Source organism: Epinephelus lanceolatus, chromosome 14, assembly GCF_041903045.1.
Source record: "Epinephelus lanceolatus isolate andai-2023 chromosome 14, ASM4190304v1, whole genome shotgun sequence".
Classification (NCBI taxonomy): domain Eukaryota; kingdom Metazoa; phylum Chordata; class Actinopteri; order Perciformes; family Serranidae; genus Epinephelus; species Epinephelus lanceolatus.
The window spans coordinates 8,558,912-8,575,309 of NC_135747.1; the positions used below are offsets into that span (position 1 = coordinate 8,558,912).

The 16,398-nt window shown below is 39.7% G+C and overlaps 3 protein-coding genes across 4 annotated transcripts in view; all 3 read right to left on the reverse strand.

Moving 5' to 3' along the window:
• hibch (3-hydroxyisobutyryl-CoA hydrolase) overlaps positions 1-8,166 on the reverse strand; it is a 30,808-nt gene extending 22,642 nt beyond the window's left edge. Inside the window, exons 1-6 of the mRNA XM_033617528.2 lie at positions 8,031-8,166; positions 7,650-7,692; positions 6,201-6,332; positions 5,465-5,549; positions 4,937-5,017; positions 4,708-4,760 (exon numbers count right to left, since the gene is read on the reverse strand). Of these exons, the coding sequence (XP_033473419.1) occupies positions 4,708-4,760; positions 4,937-5,017; positions 5,465-5,549; positions 6,201-6,332; positions 7,650-7,692; positions 8,031-8,062 (426 nt within the window). The 5' untranslated portion in view covers positions 8,063-8,166. The remainder of the gene's footprint in view (positions 1-4,707; positions 4,761-4,936; positions 5,018-5,464; positions 5,550-6,200; positions 6,333-7,649; positions 7,693-8,030) is intronic.
• Positions 8,167-9,156: 990 nt separating this feature from the next.
• Positions 9,157-12,163, reverse strand: LOC117251273 (uncharacterized). Of its 2 annotated transcripts, none has more exons than XM_078174310.1 (4): positions 10,472-12,163; positions 10,293-10,339; positions 9,855-10,198; positions 9,157-9,576 (listed from the first exon to the last, which is right to left on the reverse strand). In XM_078174310.1, the coding sequence occupies exons 2-4, from the start codon at positions 10,309-10,311 to the stop codon at positions 9,541-9,543; spliced, it is 399 nt and encodes a 132-aa protein (XP_078030436.1). In that variant the 5' UTR covers positions 10,312-10,339; positions 10,472-12,163; the 3' UTR covers positions 9,157-9,540. The 2 variants fall into 2 exon arrangements, with proteins under 2 accessions (XP_078030436.1, XP_078030437.1); XM_078174311.1 differs by having other exon boundaries at positions 10,426-12,163.
• A 138-nt stretch (positions 12,164-12,301) lies between these two features.
• LOC144466851 (uncharacterized) lies at positions 12,302-16,398 on the reverse strand. The gene is made up of 4 exons (XM_078174309.1): positions 16,362-16,398; positions 15,936-15,982; positions 15,267-15,757; positions 12,302-12,802 (listed from the first exon to the last, which is right to left on the reverse strand). The coding sequence occupies exons 2-4, from the start codon at positions 15,952-15,954 to the stop codon at positions 12,767-12,769; spliced, it is 546 nt and encodes a 181-aa protein (XP_078030435.1). The 5' UTR covers positions 15,955-15,982; positions 16,362-16,398; the 3' UTR covers positions 12,302-12,766.

Sequence of the window (16,398 nt, forward strand, 5' to 3'; positions counted from 1 at the left end):
GGTACCACCAGACACCATATAAGAACATGTCCCTAGATCCTGCTGTAAACAGTGGAAATGTGCAAAAGTGTGCCGACGAGCATGTTTATAGCTAATGCTTACAAACAGAATGTATCGCAAAATTTACAACCTGGCTAGGAGAGTTTACACTGGCTAAGAATATGGAGGGCTTCACAACCTCCTCATCATGATATTTGGTTTATTGCATATAAATATAGATAGAACAGGTGGGGTGAAATCCATTGAAATGGTGTAGAGTAGCTGCATCACTTTCCACATCTCTGCTCTCTGATCATAATCTCGGTACCTCTCCCTAATAATGTAATGTTTTAGATTTTGCATAGGAAGCAAGTTTTGCTAAATCACAAATGATTGGTGGCACTGTGTGTGAGAGTGGGAAGGCATGTGTGGATAATGCAGAAGCCTTCCAGTTGGTGTGAAGAGACACAAGTGACAGATAACAGTTATAAACACTTAAAGAGAAAGTGACGTCTGTTTGAAAATTACTTTCCACATCACTCTTGCACAAAGTATTCACTTTCAAAACAAGCGCTGCACAGGCTCTGGAAGATGAGAACCTTAATGCAGGGATTCAAATCTGCCCTGAGGTCTTTTTTGGCTCTCACTCTAGTCTTCTCATTAGATGATGTGGACATTAGCAAACAAGAGCTCCATTCTCCGAAGGAAAGAGATTACAGTCACACAGCCCCCAACAAATATCCATCAGTTGGGCAGCGACTATGCTGCAGTGACTACAAACCGCCTTAAAAGCAGTGTGCTCTAAGTGCAAGGTGTCTGCTGTATAAGAACAAAAGTCTATTTCGCACATCCAAGACAGGGAAGAGGAGGACGCAATTTGCAGACAATCTCCTGCACACTGTCTAACTTGCAAAAGAAATAAAATTATGATGACATTTTCATAACTAGACTGTCATCTTCACCTTCACCTTTGTCATTTTATTTTCAAATGTTGGTTAATGTGTGTTGTCCTTATAAATAAAATAAATGAAAGTGAAAAGAAATAAAATCAGGCAAACAATTTTATCACAAAGAGAAGTCCTCAGGAATGGCTGTGAGTTTTCAATCAACCCTAGAACCCACTGTATGAAATTTTGAGGGCAGACTCAAACATGCTAAAAAGACAGCAGTGTCTGCTCAAATGCAAAGCACAGCAGACACAGATTAATAACACTTGAGCATTCACAGACCTTAATTCTGGGGATTTTAAACTTGGAGAGCGATGAATGATGTGCATGAGATGAGATTCCGCTGATGTCAGAGAGAGGCTAACAGATAAGACAGTGTGTTTGTGTGTGTCTGTCTTCTTTACCCTGCTAAGGACATGCCTTTACTCCCTGGTGGTTTGTTATCACTGATGCAAGAATACTCATTCGACTTGGGAGTTCTGCCCCGAGCTCAGAGCAGATCTGGGAATAGGGACTCCGGTGCCTCATGGACTTTTCCATATATAGAACTAGCCTGTTTTCAACCACTACACACATTAAACAGCAATCAGCCTGAGGATGGCTTGTGTCAACATTAGTGTCTCCTCTGTACTGACATGACAGATAGGAGTTGTACTTCAAATAACTTTATTGCCAGGGCCATAAACCCACAGGAAAAAGAAGAAGAAAAAGATTGTGTGATAAGAAGTGCAAAGGAGGTTTTTAAGGTTTTCCACTGGGATGATGAATGGAAGTGACTTGTACCACAAACATTCAGTAGATCAGAACCAAGCATTCAGCTGTCCCTCGCATCCATTACTGCACGCTGTGACCCTACATTGTTTTTTCAGTTTTATTCTGACAAATAAATTATAGCTGCTGTCTCTCTTGGAGAGGAAAATGGTAAGTGGGAGTGTTGCTGTTATCATGGCTGTCTAAACACAGGAAAAACAAGCAAACAAGATGATTGTTTTTGGTTCACAGTCTCTACGATTAATCCCCCTGTGAATTCCACAGTGTGAAATGTTTACTATGCTGAAAGTACTGACAAAAAGGGCAGCTTTTCTGTGTTGGCAGTCCAGAGCAGGCCAAAGAACAAGCTGGTCATTTTCTATGAAAATGTACACATTGGTACATGTCAGCCCAAGAAATAGTGAACATTCTGAGATCGACACAACAGTTCCAGTAACATCACAGTCCAAAGTTTGACCCGTCAAAGCCCACCCCTCTTTTGTGGGTGGCCTGTCTAAATTAAACCAAGTGGGCTATTTTAGATCATCAGACCCTTGCAGACTGCTATGGAGGTAGGGAAACAAAATATCTTCAAAGCTGCACTAATCAATGTTTTTATGGCCGTCTACTTAACTGTTTTGATTCACTTTCAGTTTCCAGTTGCACACATCGGCCTATAGGTTAATCTTGCTGCTCTTTGCCATCGTAGATCAGTTCACTGCACATCACCTCGGTCTGCTAGGCGCTACCTGGCTAGCAGCACTGCTCATTCGGCCATTATCGGTAGTAATGCTGTCCCGATCTAACAGCATTGCTGCAGAAACATTATGCCCACATTCCCTCTGCCCCCAGCTCATCCCAGTGAGAAAACAGCTCAATTTTGAACCATCAAACCCCTTTGGCATTGTTGAGTATGTTACCACCATTGGCAGTGTTAGCACGGCTAGTGGTGCTAACATCGTAAACAATGCTTAAAGGGTTTTACGATCCAAATTGAAGCCACTTACTCACCAGAGCAAGCTGGGGGAAGACAGGGGGTGGGCACTGTTTCTGCAGCAACACATTTTGCCACCAGGATGGCATTACCAGCTGTAATCACCAAATGAGCGGGACCACTAGTTAGCTGATGTTCGCTCTCTCCCAACCCGGGTGGTGTGCAGTGCACAGCGGCCAAGAAACCCATGAAGAATGGAGACTGGGCAGTGGGCACATTTCCACATGTTAATGCATCTGGCCAGCTGTCTGTGAGCAAAGCCAACAGAAAATAAAAAGCGAGACATTTACATCACAAAATATTAAAATTTCACCACCTCTATCAGATAGCACTTTGAAATGCAGTGTTAAAGCTAAAAAAAAAAAAAAAAATCAATTGTTGCAGCTTTAAGGTTATAGTTGTTTACTCTGCTTGTTCTGAATTGTTTTTAAAATAAAGGGCTGTTATTAAAACTACAGGTAACGACTAAAAAAAGTGTGCATAATCTATAAACAGTCCTTGTATATTACATATTCATATAACTTTTCATTATAGTTTGTGAAAGCATCACATAGTGCTAGCATCCCATAGGGGTAACAGTGGCTAGTAAAAAGATTAACACCTTTTCTTCCACCTGACAGACACTCAATACAAAACATCAACAAACTTATTTTATCTCTGCATTCCCTGACATCAACAATCGTCCTCTGATTCATTTCAGCTAATTCTTTTTGTGCAAGGCTGGTCCGAACCTCATATCCCATATATTAAAAGATAGTATATATTAACAGTTGTGAGGATTACTACTGGGGATAAAAACCCTGCTAATCAGCATAATAAACTCCTTCCATAGCTATCAAATAAATCAGTGTGCCCCTTAGACTTTGAACCCAAACACCTGTCCGACTCATTGTTCTCCAGCTTTTAGCCTTCGCTGAGATGAAGCAGTGCACTGCTACATGTACAGGAAAACACGAGAAACAGGAGAAATCACTTCACACTCAACCAGTCATACCAGTGTGCTCAGACAGAATGCAATTAAAATGTGCACTCATACATGGTGATGGACAAATTTGTTAAAACAGTCTGCACATTACAAGTAAAAGTGAAAAATGTAAGCTTTAAACTTGGTTTAAGAACATTAGTATCAAATACTTCCCATCCAAAATAACACCACAGAAGTATTAAGTATAATAAGGAGCAGCCAAACATGAGCATAAAACTTAGAGAAATGTTAATTTTGAAATCAAAAAGACAGAAAAACAAAACAACAACCCATAAAACATTAAAGACACAGCCACCAGATCGAGATACTGACTTGTACTACATACTGCTGTAAAAGTACTCCCCAAGAGATTTAAGGAGTACCATAGTATAGAGCGCACCCTGATGGCCACTATTTGAACAGTGAGGTTCAATGTTGTATAAGAGGGCTTGTTGGTCTTCATACACCTCTGTGCCACACGACACACACACTAACACACACACAGGCGTGATGAGTAATGACCCAGTAGATACAGTACTGGTGGCTGTAAGCGCCCCCAGTGACACCTCAGAAGTAAAATCACTGTCAAGGTCATGAGATGGAATAAAGAACAGACTCGTCTAAAAGCCAGACATACTCTCTGACCAGGCATGAGACAATATTAATAAATTACAGACCTTTACACTCAAGGTCATTCTGGATAAATGAGCATTTGTGCAGCTCTGTCTGAATTATGTCCCATCGTGCATAATATGGGGCAAAGGTACCAATTCAAATTCAAAACATATCTGACACCTGGAGGGGAAAAAACAGTGGCAGCAACAAAGCTCTGTCGCTTCCTATTTCATCCAATCAGAGGCCACCTTGCCACCAGCAGCAGGTGACAGCAGTACATAGATCTCTACTGACACCTACAGGCACAAGAGAGAGCAACACTGGTGCATAACTGCACAAAACAAATCTTTGATCCTCAACACTAGGATGAAAGTGAAGACTTTAATGCAGTGTCATTGTGTATGGTTAACCCAACCATATAACATAAACTTAAATACATTAAACATAAATGTACTCACCCCTCCCATTGTTATTCCTTCAATTAGGGCAATATATGGTTTCCTGCATGATCCTTGAAAGATAAAATAAAGTGTGTGAAAATAAAGACAAACTGATTTTAAAATACAAACTGATAAAGCAGAGACCTGGGTGTTTGGAAATGTATAAAGTGTGACTAGAAGAGAACAAGTACCCATACATAACAGATATAATTGATAATACAGGTGTAATTGTTCTTGTGGCACTTACCAATAGCATTGTTGAGAATATATTCCTCACGGAAAAAATCCTCTGCAAGAGGGTCTCCAACTTTCCCTGCTTCTGTGACCGCTGAGAGGAAGAAACAGATTGAAACATTCATGAAGCAACATGTTTTAGTGACAGTCACAATGTTGCCCATAAAAGCTCTCCTAGCCCTCTTTGTATCTTTTACGTAGTACATTCAGGTCACAGAGGAAACCATCCATATCACAAGATAAAAGAAATGTATAACCCATTTCCCAAGTTGCGAGTCTATTTCCTATTCAAGTAGCTGGCGGGCTGCCATCTTCATTTGTTTCAGAAAACAGAGGCCAGGGTTTCCACTCCTTCTTAAACATCAAATTCAAGGACTTTTCAAAGACTTTCCAGGCCCAATTTCCTCAAATTCAGGATCTGAACATGGACAACCCCCTCCAGGGGAAATTGGTGTTTACCTCTGTGATCTGTATGCATGCTAATACATGAGACTGGGGCTACACAGACCACAGCGTTTGAACCTTCAAGGCTATGGCTTACCTCTGATGTCTCCACCAGCACAAAAGGCCTTCCCACCTGCTCCTCTGATGATCACAATGTCAATCTCATTGTCATTTTCCCATTTCTACAATCACACAAAGAAGTAGCAAATTTATAGGAAACTATCATTATGAACAAATGTTTATGTCATGTATAACTATCTGAAACAGATTTCTGCACAATTTCAGTAAAAGTTTGGACACTCAAAACAGAAACTTAATAGTGAGACCCTAAAGACATCACCTTTAGAATGTGTGGTACACTGGATGAATTTTAGGATATTAAAACAACAAATGATATAAAAGATGTGTCCTCACATTTCCGGGTAAAGGGGGACAATTTTTATTCGATGGGAAGCGTGACTGTATCAGTCTTTGGAAATCTTTTATGTGTTTTCTGGTATCCAATTTCATCAAAGCTACTGATTCTTTTTCAGGGATTTAAAGTAATAACATTCCTCAGCTGTTACATAACTGTGGCAGTTTGGCATTAAATAACGTGTACAGTACAAGGATGTAACTGTTAACAGAATTTTTTTTTTCTTGAATAGGTTTATAAGCAAATCTATCCAACTCTCAATAATATCACAACTTTGATGATGTCAAACTAAGCGAGACATTGGCAGCCATTTATGATCAGTAACACACTGCTATAAAAAATGACACCTGACTCACTGAAGGCCTTGACATTTGACCCAGCTGAAGTTAGTATTAACCATGCTTTCCACATACTGTACCTTGAGCTGAGGGTAGATCTGTTGGACCATGGTCAGGTTGAGGGCATTTAGGACTTTGGGTCTGTTTATAGTGATCACACCTGCGCACCCCACTCTCTCCAAAAGAACCTCTGGTTCCACACGACTCGACATCTGATCCAATATACAGAAAATTGGACAACTGTGTAAAAGTCTTTACAATACATTGTAATAAACTTACAAATAACACTCATTACAATAATAACAATACATTTAAAGACTTAATTTAGTAGTATAATCAGATGTGTAATAGAGTATAGAAGTGTCACTGATGACATAGCATCATTTCAATAAAATAAAACTATAATAGAGTGATACTTACATGCAAAAGAATGAGTCAGTAGAACAAACTAGAAAGCAAATATTCCAAATAGGGTAAAGTAAGTCCAGATAACTGGTTCCCAGCCTTTTTTTTTAAGGGACCCCGTGTTTTAATCATTGAGTACACTGATGACCCCTCACTAAGTGACATATTTTATTAATATTTCATATTATACCAAATGCATAACAATAACAACACACAGCAACTGATAAACTGTACAATTATCCCAAACAGTGAATCCAGTAACTGCAGGAAGCTTGTGTAAAACAAGTGATTTGGATAAATGTTGAGCAGATTCCACCCTGTGAATACTGCAATAGAAATGAGCTTTCCTGATATTTTTTGAAACTTTTTATGCGGTTCTCTGACTGTATTATGCATATATATATATATATATATATATATATATATATATATATATATATATATATATATATATATATATATATAATTAACAATCATACATAGTTAATTGTTTTTTTTTGTTGCAAATTCAGTGTTCATTCTTCTCCCTGTTGCTTCACCATTGTTCTGTTAGCACTTTGGTTGTTCTAACTGCAGGACAGTCTGTTTATCATAGAGTGAAGGCTCTGTCAGGTCTTTACCCTGGCCTTATCCTGTGAAAGTTTTTAAAATTTATATCTTAAATAATGATCTAAACCCTAAAAATAACAATTTCATTTAGTTTTCTCCACATAAATCAATGAAAAACGGAGCTACAGTTCTGTAGAGTGGCTGAAAGTGTAAAAAGGTAAATGAAATAAGAGCGTTTCGGCAGTCAGTATAAAAGGTACTTGGAGAGAACACTGAATACTAACACTGCTGGCTTAAACTAGTTAAAATGCAATGCAAATCAAGCCACTTTTGATTCTACTTTCAATATTTGGATGTCAGAGGAGTTTAAATTTTTTCATTTTTAGTTTAATAGAACTTGATTTCCTCAAGACTGTCAAGTTTCAAACAGTTATGAATTTAATTTCTAGGGAGCCAAGTCAGAAACGTATCAGCTCAAGACAACCATATAATTGCGTCCCTATAATCCTCACTATGCATCACTGGACGCCTTACAGTAGCTTCAAGCTGTAGGAACAGGAGAGGTGGTTGCTCACCATGTGGCCATGGATTCGCTGCAGTCTGCAAAGGGACCTCAGTCTGGAGGAAACAGTCGTGACAAGCATTAATATTTACACAGGCTGGACGCATAGCATCTGAAAACACTTTATTTCACAGACTCAGAATCAGTTTACTCAATTAAACTTATCTATAAATCTGTTGCATTCAGCCAAGAGGAGCTGACCTCAGACTTAATTTCAACCATTTACTACCAAGATATTATTACATGCATATATAAATATAGTAGCTAATATCCTAGTGGAGTCAACCTTCCAGCATGTATGACATTTTATAACAAGCTAAGTTACATAATGTCAGCAAACTCGGAGTGTCTGTAAAGTGACGGTTCGCCAGAATTATCGACCTTCGCCACAAACCTGTAAGCAGACGTCAAAACGGTTAAGGACATTATTTTCTTTGACTTATGTCGTGTGGCTGCACTTTCACAGAAGATTTTCTTTGCTCTTTCCTTGCTCTGTTGTTTCTGCGTTGACTTCCTGAAAGAGACACCGAGCTATACCTGATTGGTCAGTATGGTGACGTCACGGAGGCGTAGGCATCAACGAGGGAGATCAGTCCGCGCGCAGTTTCTGCCACACTGCCACCTACTGTGCACAGGAGCCTCTCTCACTCATGTCCTCTACACATTTATTCCGCTACTTTCTATAGTTTATGTCCACTCCGAGCAGTAGTGACAAACAATAATGAAAAGAACTCCCAGGTCAGCATTTAAACAATAATGTTTGGACAGTGTTTATATCTGTAATTCACCACTAACAATAAAAAAAGTAAAGGTAACTACATGCATTAACTCAGCCACTCTACTTAGCTTTTAGAGGTAGCCTGCTTGCACTTTTCCATCCTCCACATTTAACAGGAAAATATTATGGTTGTTACTTTACTTCAGCTTACTAACAGTATGTAAAGTAGTTAAAATTAGCTTTGCCTCAGTCAGCTACAACACTATAATGTTTTCTAACACAGTAATGCATCAGTGATAATAATATATCATAGCCTAACACTATAACAGGGGCCACTCTGTACAATAACTACTTTTACCATTGATCTTGTGAGTACATTTTATTGCTAATAATATACTATACTATACTATACTATACTATAGATACTATACTATACTGGCTGTTTTTGTCAAAAAACAGAATCTGGGTGCATCTTCCATCAACCACAAGAAGGATAAGAAAAATGACATTTTAAAAACAAGTAATGGTGGCCCTCAAAGACTTGAACCTGTGTAAATGGTTGGATACCATAACAACATTAACAAGTGTTTGACTGGACAAGCTATCAGACTGAGATTAGGGTGACTGCACTGGCAGTTCCAGGGTGTGTACTGCTCAGTCAACCTTCCCTGGGCAAACAAAAAGGGCACACCTTGGTTACATTAGCCAGAATAGCAAATTAGTGTATTAAGTAGAATAGAGCCAAAATAAAATTTAAAAAAGAATTTAAAAACAAAACAAAAAACAAAACAAAAACAAGACATTGCATTGTTACTTTACTTGCATTTCACATGCACAGAAAGTATTTTTTTTATTGTTTTTCCTCACAAACACAATCACGAATACAATAATGCCTATAATGTGTCTCTTCTACTACATCATACCATGTCAACAAATCATGACATGGCTGAGCTAAAATAATTTTTAAATATCCAGTATCATTGGATGTTGGATTAGCTGTCAGGAGAGAGTCAGAAACCGTGATTACATTTTGAGGTACATTTTTGTGAAAAATGCAGGTATTCTTTTTTTTTTTTTTTTTTTTAATTATACCTGGAGAAATATTTGAGCAAGAACATTTTGATCAGAAAATATGGTGGGAGGATGCCAACTTGTGTTGTTACTCTTCCTGTCCAGGCATCTTGATTTAGTCAGAGTCGCTGCTGCAGGAGCTGCTGGAGGCCTACAACAGGGATGAACACAACACAGAGACATCGGTGAATCACTTCAATCATTTACAAAACCAATGTGCAGCTTAAATGAATGGCTAAAGGTGTGGTATACCTAAGTAACATTGGACCAATAAATACAGCCTTTCTTTGATTTGCTGTGATAAGGTAATGTTGTATTACACAAGTATTTATGTTCTATAATTCTTTGAATTGTAAATAAAACCGCATTTCTGTAGCAAATATAACCAACATACAATTCATCATATTTGACAAAATTACAGAGTCTTACCCCATGACAGTCTTTTCCTTTCTTGTGACACTTGGCATGCTTGTGACCATGCTTATGCTTGTGCTTATGCCCATGTCCATGGCCCTGTCCATGTCCGTGTCCATGTCCATGCCCATGTCCATGCCCATGTTCATGTCCATGTCCATGGCCAGGACCACAACCAGGTCCAGGTCCATAACCAGGTCCAGGTCCATAACCAGGTCCAGGTCCATGTCCATGTTGACCTCCAGGTGGACCGTAGGGCTGAGGAGGACAATGGGGTGGTGCAGTGCCTGGAGGATGTTGAGGGTATCCCCCTGGCATCTGCTGAGGATGGTTTGGGTAACCAGGAGGGTACTGGTTTCCTAAACATAAAGAGAAAATAGAAATCATTAAATTAATGCTAAGTAATGTATGAAATGCACTTTAATCTGAAATTAAATTGGTCATGTTATTCACCTTGGTTGTGTCCGTACATTTTGAAACCTCTGATGAAACTACAGATCCTGAAAGCAAAAAAAAACCCCACTTTAAACAGTTATATGTAGTTTGTCTTTTAAAACACCCAAACAGCCATTTCCTATTTAAGTACCTTATAGAGGTGCAGATCCTCAGGAGAGTTTTAGAGGTGAACTTACCGTGCGTTGGAGAGCAGGTCCACAGAGGCACCCGTCACCTGCTACTCCTTTTTATGTGCAGCCCACTTCACATCACTGGGGGGCAGTGCCTGAACTCCCATCAAAACAGTTTTGCTTTTTGAACTGAATGGGCGTGGGTGTATGTGTGTATAATTCTTAACACACAGTCAATATGAAGCATAGTTTAAGAAATGGATACACATCCACCCACACAAATAAAACTTGAAATTTTGTTGTGCTTTTCTGTTTAAAAATCAGGTTTACAACTTGTCTTTTTGCCTAGCAAACAAAGATGTTCCATAACATTTACAAATACATGTTGATCTTGAATCGCTTTTTTCATTGCTTGATAAGATATATGAACGACTCTTATCAGACAGAATGCAATATGTCCGAGTTTAAACATGACATCGGTGAATAATGTATTAATCACTGTACGGTACAGTGCACAAACACAAAGTTCCAGTGACTGGGGTTGGACCAGAGGTGCCCTGTGTTTGAAAGTTTGGGACCATACAAGGCAGCGCGGTAGCAGAAGCAGCAGTTGCCAGTGTGAATTTGAAGTAATCCATGGGTGCAGTGTACTCGCCTTCCAGTTTACATTCACTCACCAGGCTTCTCTGACTCACTGTTGTATGCACTAAAGAGAGGAGCTGCTGGGTTGTTATCATTCTATCACAATAATCTAGTCAGGAGGAAAGACCTCTAAAAGTGCTTTAGTTTTAGAAATACCTCCATTGGAGGTACAGTAAAACAAAGCATGTATTTTATATTCTCTTAGGTCTCCCAGATATGAAATGGAGTCTTGTACAAAAACATTTCACTGCAAAAATGGTTAAAGTGACAGAAATTGTGACTCTGCCCATAAATAAAACAAATGCAAAATAAAGTGAGGCTGAATGGGAGATGATACACCTGAACTCATGTAATTTCAGGCTCTGACTGACTGGCAGTGGATTCCTCTTCATGTGTGAAAACAAAGAATGTTAATCTCTTCTTGCACTGAGGAAATACAGTAATGCAAACACATAAGGATAATGAGCAGAAATTGTGAAATGGGTTTACGTTTGACATTTTAATGCTCATACTTTTGTATTTTTATTTAAGTCTAATTCTGAATGCAGGACTTTTACCTGTAACAAAGTATTTCTGTACTATTGCTACTATGAATTTAGTAAAAGATCTGAATATTTCTTCCACCACTGTGACTGGCAGACCAACATTGCCACCTTCAAAGCTGTGGGTTAGAAACACAGATTTGTTAACTTAATTACTTCAGCATTTCTATTGAGATACTCTAAGAGTCTACTCCTCCACCTTCCACCTGCTATACTGCATTTTTACCCAGGAGGGTCTCTGTCATTTGCAGAGTCCACCCTACCCATTAATCAAGTGATAAGCAGAGCTGAGGGCCCCCTGCTTTCCGGGGTCTTGGAATAACTGTTAATTTGACCACTTTTGCAGTGAAATATTTTAAATGAGAAATTATTTCATATGTGGGAGACCTCACAGAGTATGAAAGACATTATTGTGCTTTGTTCCACCTCAAGATTTTTGATGCCTTCCCACTAGCCTCTGTGTGTCAAAGATAAAATGGTGTTATTAAAAGACCAGAAATAGCATAAATAAAAGCTTCACAGTGTTTACGCAGGTGATTGGTTGATGTGAGTGTACTGAGGAGCGGCAGGGTGTGTAACTACTAGTGAAAAGCACTGTTGAGCAAAGGTCATAATTCACCGCTCCCTGGGTAAATAAAGATAATATGAATGCACACTGATTGATAACACAAACAGTGTAATAGGAAACTATGAGGTCAAATGAAACAGGGAATAAAGAGGCAGGGCACAGGGCAGTTTTATGTTGTTAATCACAAGAGAACAATTATGATCAGAGTCTAATACATTAAAAGCATATAAAAGTCCTTTTCAAAAATGCAACACTGCCGGTAACTTGTCAGAGGAGAGCCAGAGGGTAGAGCTGGGGAGCCGATACATGTCTTCAGTTCTTTTCATTTCACGATTTTTTGGCTTAAGACTTCATAATACATTCATGTATGACAGATAAATCAGACTCAAATGGGGTTCACTAAACCTCTCGTTACATTTGTTAGCCCAACATTCAAATAAAAAAGGAAAAAGAAAAACAAAGACCAAAAACAAAGCATAACAAAAAAACTCCATGCTCTGAAATGCAGGTGGTCAAATAGGCATAACAGTCTATTATTATATACTGTAAGGTAGCAGAATGAAGGTTTCCTGGTGGTGACCTGTCTTGTTGCTTTCCAGAAATTGTCATCTAGTCCGAGTCGCTACTGCAGGAGCTGCTGGAGGACTACAGCAGAAAAACACATTGCCATTTCATTTCGTAATGACATGTCAATCAAGTGATTAATTAAGTTAAGAATTCATAATTGAATGATATAATCAATCACACTGCAAGAAATGAATATAGTGAAATGTTAACCCTAACCGAGAATTTTTTCACAAGGGGTAGCCAGATGTGGCCACTGATGCATAGAGACTAATACTGGTAAAGTTAACATTATGAGTTCCAAAAACAATCCTGTTTTAATGTGTTATGCATCTGTGTATACATGTGTTAGGAGTTTATTGTTCTTTAAATAGGCTGGTTGTCCTTCGCCTTAAAAAATTTGAAGAAGTACATTGATTGTAAGGAACAAAACATTTACCTGGAACAAGCCTACTCAAGTTTAGGGGAGACTTGTGGGTACCCATAGAACCTGTTTTCATTCACATATCTTAATGTGAGAGTTAAAGGGACCCCTTTCAAAAATTGCCATGCCAGTTGTTCCCTCACGAAAAATTTGATCTAACCTTGGGGCCTAATTAAGTCCCCTTAACGACAAGCTATGCCGATACGGTTGGTACCGATGGATACCTTATGTTTTCTAGTTTCCCCTAGTTTTACAAGATACCACTACCTTTGCACTAGCTTAAAGCCACAGTGTGTAGGAATTTCTCCCATCTAACGTTGAAATCATATATTGTATTCAAACAGATGGTGCACTCTAGCGCCTCACTGTTTCAAACGCATATTGCAACAACTGTAGACGTTGTGTACCAAAAAGCTATGATAACACTGATGAAACCATGTCATCCGATACTACATGGAGTATTCATTCAGGCTCCTACACAGACACACGCGACGCGAGTTGACAAATCCCTTCCTCACCATGCTGGCTGTGTTTACAACGTAGGCCTGTTGGAGTGGATGTAAATTGAAACAAACCAATCACGTCTTGTCCTTTGACAACTGACAAGTGGCTCAACCTCACACACCTCATCCCTCTCCTCGCATTACTGTGCCGCTAACAGCTGTTAGTGGCCAGCGGCACTACTGCCGCATAACAAAGTCCCACTCTTTGAGCATAATGCAGGATCATGTATTATGCAGCATCACGGGAGACGGAATCCTCGTCGCCAAGAAAGTGCAAAAGGGAATCAAAAAGGCAGCGTGACCGGTGAATTAAAAAAACAAGGGTCAGCATTGGGGTTGCCTTTCCCTGGTGGAGAGAGCTGCTGAAGGAGAAAGGTAATACAATCACAGGCCAGTGCTAACAGTGGCTAACAGTGGCTAACAGCGGCGCAGTGATGCGAGGAGAGGGATGAGGCTGTTAGCGACTGGCCGCTAACAGCGGCTAACAGCCAACAGTGGCGCTGGCCTGTGATTGCATTACCATTCTCCCTCAGCAGCTCTCTCTACCTGGGAAAGGCTACCCTGATGTGGGCCTTCGTTTTTTTAATTCGCCGGTCATGCTGCCTTTTCTATTCCCTTTTGCGCTTTCTTGGCGACAAGGATTCCATTTCCTATGATGCTGCATATGCATGATCCTGCATTATGCTCAAAGAGTGGGACTTTGTTTCAAATTTGCCAGGGTAGTAGCGAAGCGCCTCTTGCTCCTCTCCTTCGGCTCCTCAGTCACGCAGTGCTGGCCTGGCTCTCAACAAAAACGCCGAAGGCGGTGTTGTATGTCCCTTGCTGGCGGGTGTATTCTCAAGATGGCGAAACGTAATGGAACCCCACAGAAGACTTACCCGCACAATGTACAAACAAATCCGAAATTCTCCTTTTACGAGAATAAGTCAGATTATTGGTGGAGGTAATAGTACACCAGTAATGACATATTTATGAATGCAGACATCAATTTTTGCCAATAAACAACTGAAAAACTTTAACCATAGAGGTGGCATTTGGAAATGCTTAAACAAGCCATTTTTGGAACAGTCAAATGAGTTGCTTTGAAAGAGACTGACAAATTACTTTTATTTTGCCATTTTAGACTGAGGACTTGTTGGAAAGGCCAGAAAGAATCAAATAAAAATCCAAAAGGAGCCAGGACTGTTACTGACATGGCGAGACCTTACTAAATATCTTTTGAAGAAGCAAACTGTTGGACTAATGAAATTGCGAGCCCAATTAGAGTTATACTGACAGATGTTTCTATTATAATGAGCATCTCATAAAGTTTAATTGACATGTCTTGAAAACAGTTCCATGTCAGAGCCTTCTTGAAAGGAAGGATCTATTGCACAAGTGTTGTATTAGACTGCATAAGTTTTAGCTTGATGCACCTAATAAACTGGCAACTGGGTGTATACCTAAATTAAGAATCTTTTACAATATCATTTCTGAATAAACGGTTTTTCATTGTTTAACTAACTGCACAAATGTTATCGGCTACTTGTTGACATTTGACTGTGATACAGTATGGGAGGTACAATAGAGACTCCATGATTTGCATTTGACATTGCTCTATAAATGAACTGGATCTTACCCCGTGACACTCCCTTCCTCTCTTGTGGCAATGGCCATGCATGTGACCATGCCTGTGTCTATGGCCGTGACCATGCCCATGCCCGTGTCCGTGATGTCCGTGCCCATGACCATGACCATGACCACGACCACGACCGCGACCACGACCGTGACAGTGACCGCGTCCGTGCCCATGCCCATGCCCATGATCATGACCATGACCATGACCATGCCCATGATCATGACCATGACCATGATCATGACCATGACCATGACCATGACCATGACCATGTCCATGTCCGTGCCCAGGACCATGAGCATGTCCATGTCCATGTCCATGCCCGGGATCACAGCCAGGTCCATACCCTCCACAAGGTGGAGCTGCAGGATAGTACACAGGTGGACCACAAGGCTGAGGAGGGTAGGGTTGGAGTGGGACAGTGCCTGATGGATATTGAGGAAAGTATCCTCCTGGCGTCTGCTGAGGATTACAGCCTGAGGGATACTGGTTTCCTAGTCAAACAAAATGAGTGCAGCTCATTGTTTGTCTTCAGTTTGTATGAACATGATGTCAATTTTCTATTCAGAAAATTCAATGTTGAACAAAGTTCAACATAAAGAACAATGATGGGTCTTAGTAAAAGTTAAAAAAGACTGAGAATAAACAAAATTTACAACAAGAGTCATTTACCTTGGTTGTTGCCAAACATCTCTAAACACCAGATCCAAACCCTGAAACTGAAAAAAGAAACCACAATACACACAAATCCCCTCAGAACACAGGAAATACATGTCTTTTTCTGAAAATAAAGATATAAACAGTTGTAAAACCTAAAATGCTAAATTATTTAGTAAACAAAGCAATTGCAGTCTACTGTGGATAAGACTGTGTGCTTTATAAAATGTTGCAAAACAAGAGTTCCATCATGCAGTTTGTAGTAAATATATCATCCATGCCTCATATGACTGTATACTGACAAAGCTACCCGTCACTAGGGTATGTCTTAATGATGGAAGACATAATCACAAAAATATGCATTTAACAAATGAAGTGCATGTAAGCATACACACAAGTATTCTATGGTACTTATGCTCAGATAGTTTGTAGTAAACTTACCGTGTGCTGGAGTGCAGATCCACAGACACAGCAGTCA

Bases quoted from the DNA above. Each gene is read 5' to 3' on its own strand.
- LOC144466851 (XM_078174309.1), bottom strand. The intron at 12,803-15,266 runs GTAAGATCCAGT...TTTCTGCTGTAG, and splicing joins GAGGAAGGGAGTGTCACGGG to TCCTCCAGCAGCTCCTGCAG.
- LOC117251273 (XM_078174310.1), bottom strand. The intron at 9,577-9,854 runs GTAAGACTCTGT...TCCCTGTTGTAG, and splicing joins AAGGAAAAGACTGTCATGGG to GCCTCCAGCAGCTCCTGCAG.